The sequence below is a fragment of the Mchenga conophoros genome, linkage group LG16 (assembly GCF_057382185.1).
Source record: "Mchenga conophoros isolate Kocher_MC1m ecotype Shallow Benthic linkage group LG16, M_conophoros_male_GT1.1, whole genome shotgun sequence".
Taxonomy (NCBI): Eukaryota; Metazoa; Chordata; class Actinopteri; order Cichliformes; family Cichlidae; genus Mchenga; species Mchenga conophoros.
This window is the reverse complement of record NC_140541.1, coordinates 9,115,373-9,134,543: the sequence shown is the minus strand read 5'-3', so window position 1 is coordinate 9,134,543 and position 19,171 is coordinate 9,115,373. Positions and strand designations below refer to the sequence as shown.

At 41.0% G+C, this 19,171-nt stretch overlaps 2 protein-coding genes across 2 annotated transcripts in view; both read right to left on the bottom strand.

Moving 5' to 3' along the window:
• tbx15 (T-box transcription factor 15) overlaps positions 1-1,289 on the bottom strand; it is a 33,673-nt gene extending 32,384 nt beyond the window's left edge. Inside the window, exon 1 of the mRNA XM_085249827.1 lies at positions 789-1,289. Coding sequence (XP_085105953.1) covers positions 789-975 — 187 coding nt within the window. The 5' untranslated portion in view covers positions 976-1,289. The remainder of the gene's footprint in view (positions 1-788) is intronic.
• Positions 1,290-7,206: 5,917 nt separating this feature from the next.
• The window catches only part of wars2 (tryptophanyl tRNA synthetase 2, mitochondrial), a 32,157-nt gene continuing 20,192 nt past the window's right edge, over positions 7,207-19,171 (bottom strand). Inside the window, exons 3-6 of the mRNA XM_085250316.1 lie at positions 16,864-16,944; positions 14,971-15,053; positions 12,154-12,272; positions 7,207-8,887 (exon numbers count right to left, since the gene is read on the bottom strand). Coding sequence (XP_085106442.1) covers positions 8,439-8,887; positions 12,154-12,272; positions 14,971-15,053; positions 16,864-16,944 — 732 coding nt within the window. The 3' untranslated portion in view covers positions 7,207-8,438. The remainder of the gene's footprint in view (positions 8,888-12,153; positions 12,273-14,970; positions 15,054-16,863; positions 16,945-19,171) is intronic.

Genomic DNA, 19,171 nt, shown 5'->3' with positions numbered 1-19,171 from the left:
CAGTTATGAACTCAAATATTTCATAATCATCTTGTGTGACTGTTAGTTTCATACAACACATTTAAAGCGCTTACCCGTTTTAAGCAGATGACGTGACAACATTTGATTTCTTTCTTTTTCTTTAAGCGTTCTCTGTGCGCACTCGTGAATGGAGAATGGACGGGCTGCTCTGCGAATTTGTGCGCCTTAAGCGCAAAATGCAATTCTCCACAGAAACTTATTTTTTAAACTCTCATCAGAGGACAGTGTAATTGTGACTATTTAAAGGCTGCTCCTCTTCGAGGATGAAACGTGTTAGACTGAGTGGTTAGTTTCAACCAGTGCACCTTCCTGCAGTAAACTGAGGCCTCCCTGCAGTTCAAGCAGATTATTGCTGGGCTAAAATGGCTCAAGGAGCAAACAGCTGATTCAAATGTGTTTTTATGTGTTTCTGGTGCAGCTTCACATTGTAATCCGCCAGTCCAGAGTCAAAACTTGGCCAACCCACAAAAAACCTACCAAATATCAACTAAGTCCTAACATTATTATTATTATTGTTGTTACTGATGAAAATCAACGCATATGCTGAATATATGAGACAATATCCCTGTAGACCAAAACGCATAACTCCACAGGCTTGCATCTCAGTCTGTTTAATGTAAAGATCTGAACAATGTGGAGCGTGGACTCTGTGTGCTCTGCACGGGGTTGGGTCATTGAACACAGAGCCACGTTTTGACTCGGGACTTGTGGATTTGCGGTGCTCTGCAGTGACATTTGAGCGATGTTGTGCGTGTCTGCGCACTGACCGGGATCCATATCCAGACAGTGCGCCGGATCCTCTCCGTCCGTGGCGAGGCTCTCCATGGACAACTCCAGCTCCTTCTCCTCCCAGCCCCGGAGCTTCCTCTTCTTGTTGGAGCCGATCAGGGCTTCCACGGAAAAAGCGTGGGCTCTAGAGCTCAGAGCTGCGGCAGATCGCCTCCTTTCACTCATTTCTCACAAAATCCACCCTAAGTGGGGGGAAGCGGCGAAAAACCCACTCCGTCCGTCCAACGCAGCGAAGCAAAACAATCAAAAAAATAAAAAGAAGAAGAAGAAAAAATGCACACGTCAGTGTTTACAGCGGATCGCAAACTCACCAAGTGTCCAAAGTAATCCCAACTGTGACTAGAAACGCAGCGACAAACTTTTGGAGGACTGTGTCATCCTGGCAGCGCGGCAGGACTCGGTGTTTTTGATGCGGTGTGCTGCTTCACGCGTTTCTCCGTGCTTCCACTCCGTGTCTTTTTCTCTCTCTGTCCCCCTCACTTCTCTCTGATTGATAATCACTTCTGGAGGAGTCTTTTTTTCTCTCTCTCAAAGGCGCAGAGGGCGGCTCTCCTGCGCTCTGGCAAAGCCGCGTGTCCAATGAGAAGTAAGAACACAGAGCTAGACAAAGTGTTTTGTCCAATGGCAGCAGCAGGAAGGAGCGCGTCCGGGAAAAGGAGCCATCTCTCCGACTTCAACAGCCTAACGAACTTACTCCATAATGAATCATATGGAGACACATATGTGTTTTTACTGTGCTTTTATCGACATTAAAGGCAGGGCCTCATGTAAATACACCAATCAGATCATTATCAGTTCGAACTTTATGGGCTTAATAATATATAAAAAATAAAAAATAAAAAAAAAGACCTCAGCAACACACCTATTTTAGTCTTTGATACCCAGATCCTGCAACTTCACTTTAAGTCCTAATCTGACTGTTGATCATCAGCTTTGGAACTGCAGAGGCCGAGGCGAGGCCTTCGGCCTCACGGAGACCACCACAAAATATTATTCTGATATTTTACACTTTCACAAAGTGCTTGAACCTGATTCCATCATTAAAAGTCGTTGCAGGAAAAGCTCAATTACAGCTCCATTGTGTCAGCCCGACAGCTGAGGAACCGGAACAGAGCTTCAGCAGGACAGGTGGGCTGATCTCAGAGCTGTGCGCTCAGGACACAGCAAACGGAACGAGACGATTAGCAAGTGAAATTCTTGTGCTCTGCTCAGCTCGTTGAGGGGTCGTTTTTAACAGATCTGCAGGTCAGTAAAAGAAAAACAGAGTCGCAAGAAACATACGCGTCCAGGGCTTAGAGACATTTTTTACCGGCAGGTAGAAAAGCTTTTATAGAAGACTAGCCCCACCTTTGCAACCAAATATTAAAAATTAAATATTGATACAAAAATGACGCTCAGCGTTATAATATAATACAGCGGGAAGGTGATCGGTTTCTTGGGATCAAATCCCTGTTTTAAAAAAATCGGCGGCCCTTTGTTGAGACTGTTTTGAGCTGCTGAGCTGCACGTGATCAGTCTGCAGGCCTGACGCTCAGTTCGGGGACGATCAGTTCCTGCGGGGGGAAATAATTTACACATTTTTCATCAGCTGCGGGTCGAAAAGTGTCAGGGGTGGGGAAGAGCCGCGGATGATCGCTGCCTGTGTGATCAGTCAACACAAACGCGTCTGTGGGAACCGGGCAGGCCCCAAGTCAGAGTGCCGTTCTTGAAAAAGGAGCTTTCCAGAGGTTATTGCTGTGCATCTGTCATCTTGAAATAAATACTGCGCGCACACGAGGATGGCTCGCAGGACACTGAAGAAAAACGGTGAGCACATTGCAAAAAAGAAATAGAGGTGGGTAGTTTCATTATCCTGTACAGAGATCAACGCAGCAGGTATACTAATATGTGAACTTGTGGCGGCTTAAAAGGACATTACTTGCGCTACGGTCTTTATGGTAATATGCGCGCAAAACGTTTGCGGACATATTTGAACTAATTACTTGGATAAAAGAGGAATACGGACTTCTGTGTTAGAATATTATAACAAACTGTGGCAGTCTGTGTGACTCTATATCACGGGTTCTTTTTATTTATTCTTTATGTTTTGTAAAAGAAAGAAGAAAAATGTTTGTGCGTAAAATTCTTCCAAAAGTAAACAAGTAAATATTGTGTGCGCACTGGTGTGGGGTGGGGGACGTTGAATCCCCCGTGGGAGGAAACTCGTTAAACACTAAAACCAACTGTTTGCCATTTAGATCCCAATTATAGCCCTGATGGCATCTCATTCACCCAAAAAGTGAAGCAAGCGACGGAGATCTTTTTTTTATCCTTTAGAAACTTGGAACGAGCAATTCATGCGTTTGTTTTATCTCAGCTGGATTACTGCAGTTCACTATGTGTGGGTGTCAGTCAGTCCAGCTTGGCCCGGCTCCAACTTGTACAGAATGCTGCAGCTCGCCTTTTGACTCGTGTGAAGAAACACCAGCATATTACTCCGGTGCTTGCTTCCCTTCATTGGCTTCCAGTGCGTTTTAGAATTAAATTCAAAATCTTACTTTTGACTTATAAAGTGCTAATTGGCAGGCACCGGACTATTTGTCTGACCTATTGCAGCTTTATACGCCCTCTAGAGCCCTTCGATCAAGCGATCACCTGCTCCTTACCTTACATAAGTCTAGGATGGAGGAGATCGGGCATTTGCGGTTGTGGCACCGAAATTGTGGAATGATCTACCTCTCCACATCAGAAAGGCCCCAACTGTTACTCTTTTTAAATTGCATCTTAAAACATATTTTTTTATTCTGGCTTTCGAAACTGTATGAGAGTTACCAATTCTTTTATCCTAATTTTCTTTTAATTTTCGTACCTGTTGTTGTTGTTAATGCCATTGTTTAATTGTTATTTTGTACAGCACTTTGGTCAACTCCCTGTTGTTATTAAATGTGCTTTATAAATCAATAAATGAAATGAGTGGGCAGTATTAATAAATCCGTTTCCTTAAAAATTCTTTTCCCTTTTAGATTCCTTTAGTAATCGGAGTTAGGGTATACCTCGTCGACCACAGTGAGGTTTTCGATTAAATCCGGCGTGGCCCCGCGAGATCGACACGTGGAGGGTGGTGGGCGGAAACGGTCAAACGTGCAGTTAATATTCAATAACTAAAAGAAGGGTTTGACCCCGCCTGACCTCGAGGGACGAAGAGAGCAATGGAGCGTGCAATCTGACAGCAACTCTCGGATTCTGTAAGCACCTTCCGCCTGAGCTGTAAAATTCCCCCCGACTCTCTCTCTCTCTCTCTCTCTCACACACACACACACACACACACACACACACACACACACACACACACACACACACACACACACGCTCGGACTTTTTTTTGCAGATTTTTTTAAATTTAATTTTTCCTTTTTTTGTCCAAAGAGTGATCATCTGCCAAAAATTGACTGCGAATTTTATTGTTTTTACATAGTCAATATTATTATATTGTTATATGTAAAATAAAGAAATACAAGCACATTTATGACTCTGTGTTACTGTACCTATATTAGAAACAATCCAGTCATTTTTGGATACTTAATAAAATATCTTTATAGAACTATTATGGGATAAATGTCACAATTTCTGCTGCACTTTTGGCCAGACCACTCTAAAGAAATCCTTTTTTAATGTCAGCGACGCTCCTTTGCCTGGATCACGGAGGATCTAGGCATTTTACCAAAAGCCGATTTCAGTTTCTGCCCTCTAACTGAAATGTCGTTTCTGGCTTAAAATTAATTTATATCATTAATGACATAGGTTTGACAAGTTTTTGTTTTTAATAATGAAAACCGGAAATCAGTTTTTGGCACGATCCGGATGCCCTGCACAACCCCAGAGGGAATTATGTCCCGGAAACCTTCCGTTTTTAAGGCGAATATATGCAAACCATTACACTCTGGATAAGCTACATGACGAAATCACCCAGTAGTTAATTTTGGTGATTGTCTTTAGCAGAGCTAAAGACTTGAAGCTGAAGATGCTCAAGTGCGCGCGTGCGTGCGCGCGTACACACAAGTCAGGCACAAACAGCAGTATACAAGTCGGTCAGGTACAAGTCATGATATATATATAAAATAACATATTTTGGCATAGCTGACCAGAACCTTTCCAAATATGGATATTTTCATACTCGGCCCTAATGCAAAATTTATACGGATTGTGAAGTAGCCTACCCTTCTGCAACAAAGACAGGACTGTGAAATTACTGAATAATTATAAAGTCAAACTGCGCATCATAATAAACCAAAGCGTTACCTTCATCTGGGTGCAGGTCATAATGGTCCAAATGTGACTTGCTGTTCCGAAGTGTATCTGTGATATCTGTGAGGACATTTAACTCACAGACATTTTAATCCACCACTTCTACCTCTCACTAGTATGTAACGTCATTTTGTCAGGGGCGGAGGGGGAGTGTAACTAATTTAAGACAATTCCAAAAATGACACAATTAGCACTAAGTGTTTAAACCTTTATTTATTTACGAGGTCTGCCTTTTTCGACCCCCAGCACCTCTAGGTCCCACAGCCTTGGCCTTTAGTGTATTTTGATAAAGATATATAGGTCATAATTAAAACTGGACACTAGTTGAAAATTTTTAAAAAGTTAAAAAATTCGGGGGCTCATTTACAGTAATGTTCAATGTAAAAAGTCCATAATCTGAATGTATCTGGTGAAGCGGAATACTTCCCCAGTGTGATGCTAATGCCGATTATATAAATTGGGGGGAGGGGGGGGGGGCAGCTCGGGAGGTAAAGAAGGTCATCTACTAATCACAGGCTTGGTGGATATTTGGCATACAGTCTGCATGTCAAATATTAACCCCAAGTTGCTCTTCGATGCATCCAACGGAGTATGATTGTTAGATATAAAGCACTTATGAATGGCAAAAACATAGCCTGAGTGAACGAGGCTATGTGAATAGTGAATGGAGCTGTGTGTGTTATTATAGTTTCATACCTTCATAGATAAAATACTTTAATCAGCAGCTAAATAAAATTAATAGCATCGGGACAAATTCTCTGTTCTGTTTTTAAATTTAAAAAAGTTTTTAAATAATTTGAAGCCTTTACAGAAGAGGCGGTGTAGCCACGATCAGCAGAAAGTCAAAAAAACACAATTGTAGTCGCTAGCGCGCGCACGCACATGCGTACACGCACATTTGGACTCTCACACTTTATCCTCTCTTCCAACAATTAGCCCAAAGCTCTAATAGCTCTCTATCTGCCTCTCTCAGGTACACGCTTTTAAACTTTGTTGAACAGCGCATGCGTATATCCAAATTTTCATCAAATTAGAATCAAAACGTGTAACATTAAGCCTGCATGCTAAATTAATTGCCCTCGCGTTGGGTAAAAGCGCAAGAGAAACAGTGTCACGTGTTTTATTTGGTAATTAATCACGTGTCAGCACACAACACTGAGCAACATATTTAATTTAAGAGGGGGGGGGGGGGCAATAATGTCCGAGGTTTAAGGTTTACCAGCTTCCTCTTTTGCTCACTGCGTGGACACCCTGTTGGGTCAACATCAGTAAAAATGTCTCGTTTTTTATATTCTTCAGGTCTGTGGCTGTTTCCACGCGACACGTGGATCCCGGTCGATTTACGGTGATTTCTTCAAGAAAGAAAGAAAGAAAGAAAGAAAGAAAGGCGCATTTACTACGACTCTGTTAAAGTTTTTACCCCCCACGCATAAAACGGGTGAGCTGCTGTGTCGCCTTCACATTGAAACGCACTACTTATTACAGCGCAACTATATCACTGCCGCCGTGTCTTCTGAAACAAAAACAGGTATTTGTCACAGTGCTGCGGTCCCATAGCAGGTCGCCGGGATTTACAGCCCGCTCCTCCGTATAAATGCAGCCTATATATTATTTATATTCCATCAGCTCCTTATGCCAACATTGGGGGGGGGGGGGGGGGGGGGCAGCAAAAGGGAAGTAAACCATGCAGGGATGTGGTCTGTTCCCAGGTAAACACCGGGATGGAAAAACGACAGCGCAGTCCAGCTTCATAATGTGCGTGTGTGTGTTTGTGCAGGCCCCGGGGATGCCCCTGCAGAGGAACAGAAAGCTGATTACAGAGAGTAGAAAATAAAATAAAATAGTGGGTATAATGTAGGAAGAAGGAATAATAACAGCGGGAGTGAGCAGAATTGATGAAATAACCACTCGTAGACAGAATAGAAAACAGGAAAGAGGAGAAATAAAAGCAGAGGGAGCACGGGAAAGAAAACAGAAGAAAGAAAAGAAGGGAGAGACGTGGGGCGAAAATGTTTAAAGTCACTGCTCCTACTGAAATATTCAAGGTACATCTCACACCCCTGCTGAAGTATTACAAGACTATAACGGTTCCTCCTATTGGACAGCCTCGTTAACAGTAAACTGGATAAATGCGTTTAACGGACCGCGTGTAAAACCTGAGTGACTAACTCAGTGTTTGTTTGTGTAAGGAGACACTTTATGGGAAAGTGCAGAAAAGAAATAAATGAATGAATAAAGGGACTTCAAACAAGTGTGTGTGCGTGGGGAATGTGTAATTACGTGCACGTTACATGTGGCTGCTAATCAAAAAGGAATGTTACAATAGATTCATTCATTTTGTTCAATCACATTGCATCTTGAAACACACATGCACGAACAACTGTCAATAAGACACCCAGGGCAAAAGAACAAACAACGGCTGAGCTGCAAATGTTTAAATGATACTGACAAATATATTTACATTTCAAAAATCTTTTTCACTCAGCTTTTTTCTCCCAACTAAACACAGAACTTTTCAATGTCAGGAAGCAGGACCTCTTCCACATGTTGAACCTAGAATGGATCCTTTTATTATGTCACTGTTTATTTTTTAAGTATTTAATCCTGCAGCTTTAACCTCCTAAGACCCGAACTCTTCCATGGCATGCATTTTTAATTTCTTTGATATTTGGGCATATTGGGGCCCGATGAATGTAAAAACAAAGAATTACCAGATTTATTTTTTTTTACCTTATTTTTGTTTTTATGAAAAATCAGAGCCACATTTGAGGATATTCGTTTAAAATTTCCATAGAACAGTAGCAGTATAATGTCCTCGTAAGTGGATATCAGGCCCTTGTAGAGCAAAATTGAGTATTTTGGTCTAAATAACCCAAAATGTGATGTCCACATATGTGGACGCCAGGTCCTAGGAGGTTAATTGTGAAAGCACACTTGGCTCACTTTTGTAAGTGAAGACGGTTTAAATGAGAAGCATTTTTCACAACTTTTAAATCTTTATTTGGACACGCTCGAAACAAGAAGATAAAATGTTCTAAAAAAAATAATAATAAGAATGACAAAAATAAAACGATGGCTTGTGAGGAAACCCATTCAGCCTGAATCAGAAGGCCAATAAACAGGCTGCGAATGATTATGTAAAACATGAGCAAAAGCAAATAAGATGCAACAACTGCATCGAAAGACGAGCTTCCACTTTGATTTCACTGAGGACATACACGGAGCAAAATAAGAAGTCACCCTTGTAAAGTCTGACCAGCATCACTCTGCTGAGTCTTTTTCCACCAGCAGCAGTAATTTACCGAGAGGCTCACAGTATAAATGTGGGGTCATTTTCTTGTCTCTCAGCAGAAGCCCACTCTCTGTCGGACCTCTGCGAGCACAGGTGCAGCAAGTTCCCGCGCCCTGCACGTCCCCTGAGCCAGCACTCGCTCCACGTAAGCCCGGTCCGACCTCAGCCTCTCGATTTCCTCTCTGATGGGCGTCAACCTCTGGATCACAGCCTCGCTTACAAGCTTCTTGTAGGCTCCGGTGTCCAATCCTCTCGCCTGAGACACAGCCTCCTGCACGCTTATCATCGCCACGGCAGCGTGAATGTTTACCAGGTTGGAAACACCAGGACGCGTCTCCGGGTCAAAGGTAACTTCAGAGGTGAAGTCTGTGACGGCTCGTCGGATCTTGAGAGCGATGTCGTCAGGAGTGTCTGTGACGGAAATGGTTGCCATCGTTTGGGGGTCTGACTTGGACATTTTGGCTGAGGCGTCGCGGAGAGATTTGACTTTTCGTGTTGAGCCTGCGGAGAGAAACGAGAGGGATCAGGAAAACCTCTCAGTGTAATAAACACTTTTATTTCTAAATGAGACACGTAAGAGTGGAGGAATTTGGCAAAATTCAAAATTATTAGGTCAAGAAATTTAGGTTCTGATTAAATCAGAAAGCATTTGCTTTCTATTATGTTTGAGGCAACGCTGAGCATCACCGGTCCCAGAGGAAGACAAGAAGCACCAAAGTGCAAACGTCCACCAAAGCAGCTCAATCTTTGGGCAGTATTTACTTTTAAGGGAATTTATAATCTATCTACTCGTATATAGAATCTTTTTGTCATCTTTTAAACACACTTTTAATGCATTTTCTATATGCTGACAATACACATGACATTTGTAAGAATCATAATTTCGAAGTCATGAGGATTTTTCTCATTGTTTAATCAAGAAATCATTAAGTGGACCCTGGTGGATGAGAGCCAAATTTTAATGGATCGTTAGTATGACCCCTCTCTACACCCCTACAACGTTTCACAAGAATTCATTCAAAACTTTTCAACCAATCATGTTTACAGACACAATAATATGCATGCAAACACTACCAAAAAACATAACCTCCAAGGAATACGGGTAAAGGTTTGCCTGCAAAACAACAAAATATATATATTATATATACATATATATAGGGAGAAAAAACACAAATACATATTTACTAAAGCCTGACTCTGATTTTTTTCCTTTGTTTGGAAATACCGGTGAGTACCAAAAAGAATATTTTGACTTCAAAGCGCTTTAATTCCACAGCGGTTCACCAGTAAAGATCCAAACACGTGAGAAATCTATTGCTTTAAAAATAACGCCTTTTGAGACTTGTTTGTACTAAATCTACACCGAGACAAAAGGTGGATGCAGAAGCCTGAGCAGTGTCGACACATTCTCGTCTCAGGCTGTTTAACTTTAACAGCCTCTGCTAATCAAACTGCAGGTCAGCCAAACGATGAAAAACCAAGTCAAAAAAGGTCCGGAGTGCAGATTTCAGTCCAAGCTGACAGCTAAAAGCAATGTAAGCGAGCCCCAGCCTTTTGAGAGAATCTGACTTTGTTTCTTCTTTATTTTTTTAAATGGTCAAAAAGGCGTTTCAGTCAGGCCACTTTAAATATGACTTAAACGTCTAATTATTAAAATATCTGCATTTTGGGGAGATTTCAGGTGCTAGGTGTAATTTTCTATTTATTCCTCTATGTTCAGATGGCTGAAATAGGATTGCCTGACACATTTGTGTGCGCTTGTAAAAATATCCCGGTGTGAAACAGACGCATGCGAGTGTGAAGTGATCAGCAGATGACGGGAGCCGGTATTTCCTTTCATTCTTTCTTTCACTCTTAAAATCATCCCCAGCTCCAGTTCTTTGTTTGGTCCTGTACAAGCAGGCCACATGTGGGCTGTTCATCAACGCCAAGATGTCTTTATCTAAAGCAAATTAAAACACTCTGGTTCATTTCAAAGGAAAGACCACTGACTGCCAACTCTGCTATGCCAAAGACAAGAAACGAGGGTGGGGTCCACTGGTATGAGCTATATACTGCCGACTGATTACACGCAAGAGTGCATACACACTCGGCACATACATATACGCATACACACATCTCTAAACTCATCTTGATGACATGCACTCCAAATCTACCTCCCTAATTATTATACAAGAGGAAGACAATATTTCTTTAATCAAAGCTCTAATGCACACATGACTGACTCCATCCCGTGCTTCCACCATACCGCTAATCATGAGGAATGAACGTAGAAGGAGGGTGGGATCTTTCAAAATGTTGGCCTCGTGTATAAAAACATTTGGTTGGTACATTTTGGGAAACGTTTCAAAAGAAAATATTAATAATAACGGCGTCATATTGTATTTCAAATCTTGTCAGTTTTAATCCCCTGAACCTCGCTCTAATTTCTGATTGGCTGCCCTGCAGTTGGTGGTTTTTAGCTTTAGCTAAACAGCACGTCCCACTCCGACTTAGTTTACAAAACATGGAAAAGGCAATATATCTTTGAATGAATTTTAAAACATCAGTGTTTCCCCAACACTGCAGAAGAATGCAGGCATGAAGCAGAAGTTTAACCGGTTACTTTAAAGATGCACCAAAAACACTGGGAAAAAAGTTTAGCTTAGCTTTGTGCTACTTTGCTCGGCGCCGCTGGGCAGCCGGTGATGAAGATACATTATGACCCAGATATTTACACGAACTACATCAGGGCTAAAATGACTTCAGTGATATAAATCTCTTTGAAGCAAAACACAAAGGGTCCATTCAAACGTTGGGACTTTGTTTAACACGAGCGGCCAGAGACGGCACACATCCTCCGAGGCTGAAAATTCCCTGGATACAGACGGACACGTGGATTTGGATTAGTTCCTGATATTTTTTTTTTTTGTTGATAAAACCGAGACACTTTCTCCCAGTTTTCTCATTTCAATGTGATATCTATTTATGCAGATAAACAAAAAACAACCAAAAAAAGAAGTAAGGTCACAATGAGGAAACCCTGTCTGTTCATGTTAATCCTCCACGAAGATTAACCAGCCATGACCGTCTTTTAGGGAAGGCTTTAGGCCCAGAAGCATCTTATTACTGACTTTTCTTCAGCTATTTAAGTTAAGTTTCATTTTCCAGTTTTGCTCTGTATGTGATGCAAAATACACTTCCAAAGATTCCTGGCTCTAGATCAGGAACAACAAAAAAATAATTAAATAAAAAGAGAAATTGAACCAATCAATCACAAACTTTCCCGACAGAGGAGACAATAATTCAAGACAAAAAAAGGATGGAAAGGCAGAAAGAAAGCTTTACTTCTAATGCAGGAAAAAAAAAATCTAGTTTCCAAAAACATTCACTTCACTTATAGCACTCAGCTTGTTTCAGGCAGTTAGAAGACTTTTTATAAAAAAAATATTCAAGCAGAAAACTTCATAAAGATGGAGATTTAATAAAAATCAACTAAAATCTGCAACCCTTCGCAAATAAAAAAAACTTTTTGATAAAATGCAACAAGCACATTTGAAAATATAATGACTTGGTATATACAGCATAAGGCCATCGCACAAGTGAGGCCTCACTTACACAGCTAAAGCCTAAAGAGACTAAAACAGGCGACTTTAATGTCACATGATGACATTCTCTACATAAGAAGATAAAGCTGCTGCTACCAGAGGGCTACGTGATTTTAAGAAGCTGACCGTAGAAAGCCTAAATCATGAGTGTGTACACGCCATCATGCCACGTATTCTTACTGAGCAGGGCGCAGGGTTCAGGGAACAGCTCTCCGTAGCGGTTGTTGAAGATGCGAGCAAGATCCTGAGCCAGCTCCAAATGTTGGACCTGATCTTCTCCGACAGGGACGTGAGTGGACCTGAGAGAGATGATTCCACAGCAGCACATTAGAGACGTGATCCGTGCAGCACTGTGCACAGTGACAGCACAGAGTTTAAAATACAGAGCGAGACGCAAGGACAAATTGGAGACACTTGGAGTCACTGCAGGAGACTTTTTCAGCAGTGTTTGGCAACTCTGTAACTGGAGGAGGAAGCAGTTCATTAATTTTCTCTTTAGAGATGAGACTCAGTTTCTCCACAGGAAATGAGCTTTTGGATATATGGCTGCTGAACCAGAAACAGCTGAAGAGATGCCTTCTAAATGTGAATTTGGAAACGCTACGAGACAATAACCCAACCAACTTATCTCACGTGAAAACCCACTGACGCCTCATCAGCAGGCTGCACCTCACAGATCACACACAAAACTCTTTGTCTCAGACAAATTTCCACCAGAAATGTGTGACGCGGATATTTATACGAACACGTCAGAGGCAAAGAAATTAGAGATTGCATTTTTTTCCTCTTTATAATCTCTACTTTGAGGTTTTATTTGGAGATATCTGCACGTTATGTTTCTCTTTCCACCCCCGCGCAGCAGAGGTGAGATATTAAAAAATAACACATTTTCACCAGCAGTCTTCGTTGCCAGACATGCTGTCCCCGTTACTCGTGATAAATTACAGATCGCACTGTGAACACTTTGCACTGGAATTATTTTCTGCTGGAGAAATGGCCTCTGAGAGCAGGTGGCATGTGCTGTGGATTAAAAGGAAAATGGCCTCTGTAATAAAAATAAATAAAAATGAAAAAAAGATGCTGTGGAATTGATTTTCTGTGTTGTGAATAATGAGGGGGAAAAAAGTATAAAATTTAGAGGCAGAGATCTCAAAAATAAAACCAAAAGTATCCAAAAATGTTGCTGTTCTTTTGTACTCCGGGTAAACCTCTCTGCTAAACAGTATTTTGTAGGCTTTGTGCAGGCAGGTGATGCCAAACTAGAGCTTGCAAAAATAAATCAAATAATAAAAATATTTAAATTAGGACACTGCTCGCAATCAGTTTAAGTTAGTAGACTCACAGTGTTTGGTATTTGTTATGTGGATTACTGGCTCTGCTCCTTTTTCATTGCAGTTCCTCTTTTAATTCACGCATTTCGTTCTTTCTTATGTTAGTGGAGGCGATTTTAGCTTCCAGGTTCTTATTGAGCACACATTATGGACTGGAATGGAAAACATGGAAACTTCACTATCTTTGAATAAATGTAAAAACACCAGTGTTGTCCCAACACTGCAGAAGAATGCAAAGATGAAGCAGAAGTTTAACTGGTTACTTTAAAGATAAAAACACTGGGGAAAAGATTAGCTTAGCTTTTGCTACTTTGCTCGGCGCTGCTGGACAACCAGTGATGAAGATACATAATGACCCAGATATTTACACAAACTACATCAGGGTTTGACGCTAAAAACACAAACCTCTCTGAGGCAAAACACAAAGGGTCCGTTTAAAGTTTGGGACTTTGTTTGGGGTTTGTAAACTGCAGTGGTTCTTAAATAGCACTTTTTAATTCTACTTTCTGCATGTCTCACACGCGCATTTATGCAACAACCTTTTACTACATACAAGTGCTTTCTAGCAAACATTCACACACATTCACACTCAGATGAACGCAACGGGAGCAACTCAGCGTTCAGTATCTTGCAGTCTGGAGTAGATTGGAGCAGCCAGGCATCAAACCACCAACGTTCCGATCTGTAGATGACCTGCTCACTCCTTATATCTGGAACAAACTCCCAGAAAGCCTCAGATCAGCTGAAACACTCAGTTTATTTAAATCCAGGTTGAAGACTCACCTGTTCTCAGCTGCATTTGAATAAAGCACCAAATCCACACTTTTAAGCTTACATTTCAAAACTTACATTTAACTACTAATTTTATCTACTGTTCTGATTTTATCTGCTTTGATTTTATATACTGTTTTGTTTGTTTGTTAATTAGTTTGTTTGTTTGTTTGCTTGTTTTAATCAATTTTAAATCATGCTTTTATTTGTTTTTGTTTCTAATGTCTCTGTAAAGCACTTTGAATCACCTTGTTGTTGAATTGTGCTATACAAATAAACTTGCCTTGCCTTGCTCTACCTGCTGATCCACAGCCATCCCGATAAATTATCAGCACAATAAGTAACAATATAAAACTTAACAGTCACAAGAAACTACAACATTAAGAGGAAACTGCTGTTAAAGTAATACCTCAGTGAGAGACACTGTATATTGTCATTTATGGCCCGATACTTAAGCAAGACCTCTGTTGCAGCTCCTTTGTTTGTTTGTTTTGTCCTCCAGCTGCTAGGATAAATGCACTTCTGAGCACAGGATGGTCGCACATGTCTGCAAAAGGCTGCAAGCCATGCTTTCAGCAGGGATGTATCCCCCTTCATGGTTTCTCAGCTTCATCTTCATCAAGTAAAATAAGGAACCCTGACAGAAAGCACTGTAACAGTCAGTCTTTACAGGAAGAAGTTGTAAATGATAGGGGGAAAATTAGTTATTTAAATTTTTTAACAGAGTTTGGAATATAAAAATCAGTTATTCACAGAAGGAAGGGCTTTTGGAAGTGTTTTTCGAAAAGCTGTGAATGCTTAGGGTACACAGCCTAAGAAATATGAGTTATCTGACTGACACACACACACACACACACACAATATAACTTGTACGCTACTTGAATGGAAATCTCACTTGTAGAGAAGAATATCAGCAGCCTGGAGGACAGGATATGTGTAGAGACCAACGCTGCCTTCGTTCTTCACTTTGCTCTTCATCTGGAGGAAAAGACAGAGGGAAGGAAGTTGAAGCAGAAAAAGAACAACGATGAGGCAGAAACACTAAAAGCAACCAGAAATAGAGCCAGACAGGAGAAAGATGGACTCAAGCTGACTTTTTTCCTTTTCCCCATAAAGAGCCATTTTCACTTTCATGACTCATCGACTGAAACAAACGAGGTACGGATGAGTTTGCACGGCATTTTCCACCATTTTTGAAATCAACTCATCTGTTGGGTAAACGAAAGGTGTTTTCTAAAGAGCAACAGAAACAAGAACAGAGAGACGTGAGCTCTGTTGATCCTCGCTCGTCGTGTATTAAAACTGCACCCAGGTGTGAAGAAAAATTATATGAATTAAAAATGCGGCAAATGCTGCAGAGAAACAAAATAAAAACGCACAGACATGATGAAACTTAAGAGAAAACAGAGGAATTAATTTAATTTGTAAGTGTTCCACTGAAGGTAAGAACTGATATGGTGGGATTCATGTTTGAAATATTACTTCAGTTACAAAATAGCTATAACATTACAAACTCCTTTTGCAGCTTTTATAATTATAACTGTGTTTTTTGTTTTTATTTATCATTATTAATTAACTGAAAATACGCCCTTGCAAATAAACCATTTTTTGCTTTAAAAGATATTGTAGATATTGTATAAATATATACAGAAGTTATATCTCCGAGTCATCGCTTTGCCAGAAACTTCCAGTTTGTATTAGTGTATGTGGGTGCCTGTATGTCCTTTACATGCTGGCTGTGCATAGCTCCTGAGTCTCTAAAATCACACTGACCAGGTTACAACTCTGGCTCTCCGTCTGTCACTGATGTGTAAAGAGCTGCAGATGTTTGTCTGTTTGACCGATAGCAGTGCTAGCACACACACCCACACACAGAGAGCAGAGAGGCCATGCAAAATCCAACCGAGAAGCCCTTTTCCTGCATTGTGCGGGGGTGTGGTTGCGTTTAATTGTGTTCAGAAGCGTAGCATGAAACTATCAGAAAATGTTTTATTATTTTCTTCTCACCGACGCTCTTCTGTCATTGTTCACAAGCTCGCCCGACCGCCGCGGCACTTGCTCCTTCTCAGCCGTTCAACATTTAAATGTTTGAATGAATTGCTTTAAATTTTGACAGATGCTCGTAGTGACTTGTAAAGCATTACTGCATTTTTAACAGGCCACATTTAAATAAATCAATTCAGTTTGCACAGTAAAAGACAAAAGAGACAAGATTATGAAAACATATACCGGTAAAAATATAATGCATCATAAATATTACTCAGTCCTTAAACAACAATGACATGAATGTCTCATAGTAACAACTTTTCTCTAAAGGTTCCAATAGGCTAACTGGTTGATTGCATTTGCATTGTATTTTATTATTTTTTAATCATTCTGAATGTTTTATGAAATTTTGTTGATTGTGGATACATGCAAGCCATCTTTAACATGTAGCTGACCCATTTGCCATATACTTATATACATATACATACTAAGCAACCACAATGGGGAGGAAGAACTCCCTTTTAACAGGAAGACCATTTAAGAAGGCCCAGGCTCAGAGAAGTACAGATGGGTAGAGAAGGATACATATACAAGTATATTTACCAGCAAGTGATGCGGTTTGGTTTCAGACATAGTTTTCTTTACTCATGTCCACATGCTGGTGCTACATGAGTGAAATCTGCACCACAGTAATTCTTTTAATTATAATTGTTATTTTAAAATGAGCACTGATACAAACAACAAAAATAAAGACTTGTGCGTGATCATTTTATACACAAGTGTCTGCTGGAGAAGATCTCACCTTCCACTGTGGTAGGTGGCGGAGCCGAGGCATACTGGTGAGACAGCCGAGGATCCAGGAGAGCTCAGCATGCTCGGACACCTGCAGTGACGAGTGGGGACACATCCAAATGTCAGCATACACCTTTCAATCTATCACCAGGCTGCAATATTAATAATATTACCACTACAGATTAATATGGCTGAATCACAAATATCTACGAACTTGTTGGCTCACCAGTCGGTACCTTATAAGCTGAAGTCATGAAGAGATTTCTTTACACGAAGTCTAACAGAAACCAACACTGTTTTTTACATGTGTACAAGAGCCAACCTCCTGCTGCTGTATACATGCAAACTCCCAAGCACGTTGAACTCACTGCACCGCTTAGTCCGGTTAATTAAAGAAGAGAGCCTAACCTCAGGGAGGCACCAAAGAGATAAACAGAAGAAGTAAATTACGCAGGCAGATTAAACAAACACAGACGGATGGATAAAAAGTCATCCACGGGACAGCTGGGGTGGAGGAAAAGGAGGGTAACTCCCTGGCGCTTCTAAGTGGAAGAGAAGAATACTGCCTTTTTACACCTCTGCCTGTCACACAGGTGCACCCACTCTCACCTGTAGGCTTATACTCATTGTATCAGTTTTTTTAATGTGTTTAATAAGTGGGATACTAACAAATAAATACTGGCAGACTAAAAGCTGACCCAGCCTAAACTTCATACACCGATGCTGGATTTCTATACCTTTATCGATCATTTATTTTAATAATCCTGGCAGCAAATTAGCTACTGGGAAAAGAACTTTGTATATATGGAAAGTAGCGCCCTCTCAGAAGCTCATAACTGAAATCTTTTAATTCAAAATCTATCAAAGCTGCCGTAGGGCCAGAGGCAGGGTACACCCTGCACAGCTCGCCAGGCTAACACATACACACAGACAACCGTTCACTCTCAGTGGAGGTGGGTTGGTTATTCAATTAGAGGATTAAGGAAATGGTTTTTACATGTGGACAAATAAACCACAATGTTAATGCAGTGTAGCTGATGCATCTGGTAGCAGTAAATTAACCCGATGTGAAAAAAAAAAAAAGCTTCTGTGTCTAACAGCCAGTGTTTGGGGATGCAGGAAATATCCTTGTGCTTCAGCAAATTAAAGTTTATGGACACTGACTATATTGCCATCCTCTCTGCCTCTTGCAGCTTGAAAAGCATTCTGGGGAGCATGATGTCAACAGCAGACAGCAGGGACATAAAGCAGGATTTCAGGCTAGCATGTAGGGGGCCGGTATGCATTACACACTGCAGACAGACAAGAGATGGGACAGATGTCGATGACAACAAAGAGAGGGCAAGGATATGGTTTGAACAGTGCAATAAAACGCTGATATTTAAAAGGCTTAGTAAAAACACAGCCTCCATTCATGCTGTATCGTAAGAAAGCCCCGCAACGAGAGATATGCTAATGTTACGGATCATATCAGCATTAGACTGACAGTAACAGCCATGGCAGCAGCTCCTAAGGCTGCAAAGAAGGGATTTTAGAGAACAGCTAACAGTTGTCTCAACACAGTAAATCCACTTTTCTGGTCAATACTTATAAAACTCAGTGGTATTAAAAAATGAAGTCAATGAATCAGCAGATCCGCAAATCCTCCGAGTTTAGCTCGTCACCAACTCTTTGCATTTTTTCAATTAAGCCCAGTATTTTCTTTGGGCGGCCATCGTATTTTTACATGTGGAGCGGGCGTGTTCAACACGGGGGTCGCCTTGCTGCCAAGTTATGTGGCATGAAGCTAAACAAGAATAAAAATAGGACTCTGTGTTTGTGTGTGTGTGTGTGAGGAGTGGGTGGCAAAGAAACACAGATGGACTGAACTATCCACACATACACACACACCCACCCACCCAACTTAACTTGTGAGTAAGAAAAGAAAAATACACATGTGGTGTCAGGGGAGAAGCAAACAGCTGTTCTGATTTCTCTCTCTCCATCGTCAGTGTGAGCTCAAGCCTAAATTCGGGGATGATGTGCTGAAGTGCTGCAAATGTTAAGACTTGTCGTTATCCTTCTCAGTTTCTTTCACGTGGGCTAAAGAAGGACTTAACGGTGGTTTGTGTCAGTTTGTGTTTTTACAGGCTCTGTGAATTGGTTGAGCACACATTGGAGATAAGAATCAGGAGCAAGGAAATAAACATTTTGGGGTCTGTCAGCATGTAGGAAGGTAAATATGAGAGTCGACATCACGAAAATAAACCGTTTTTCTTCTTTGAAAAACCAGCAATGAGAGAAGAAGCTGCCCAGCTTTAAAAAACAACAACAAAAAA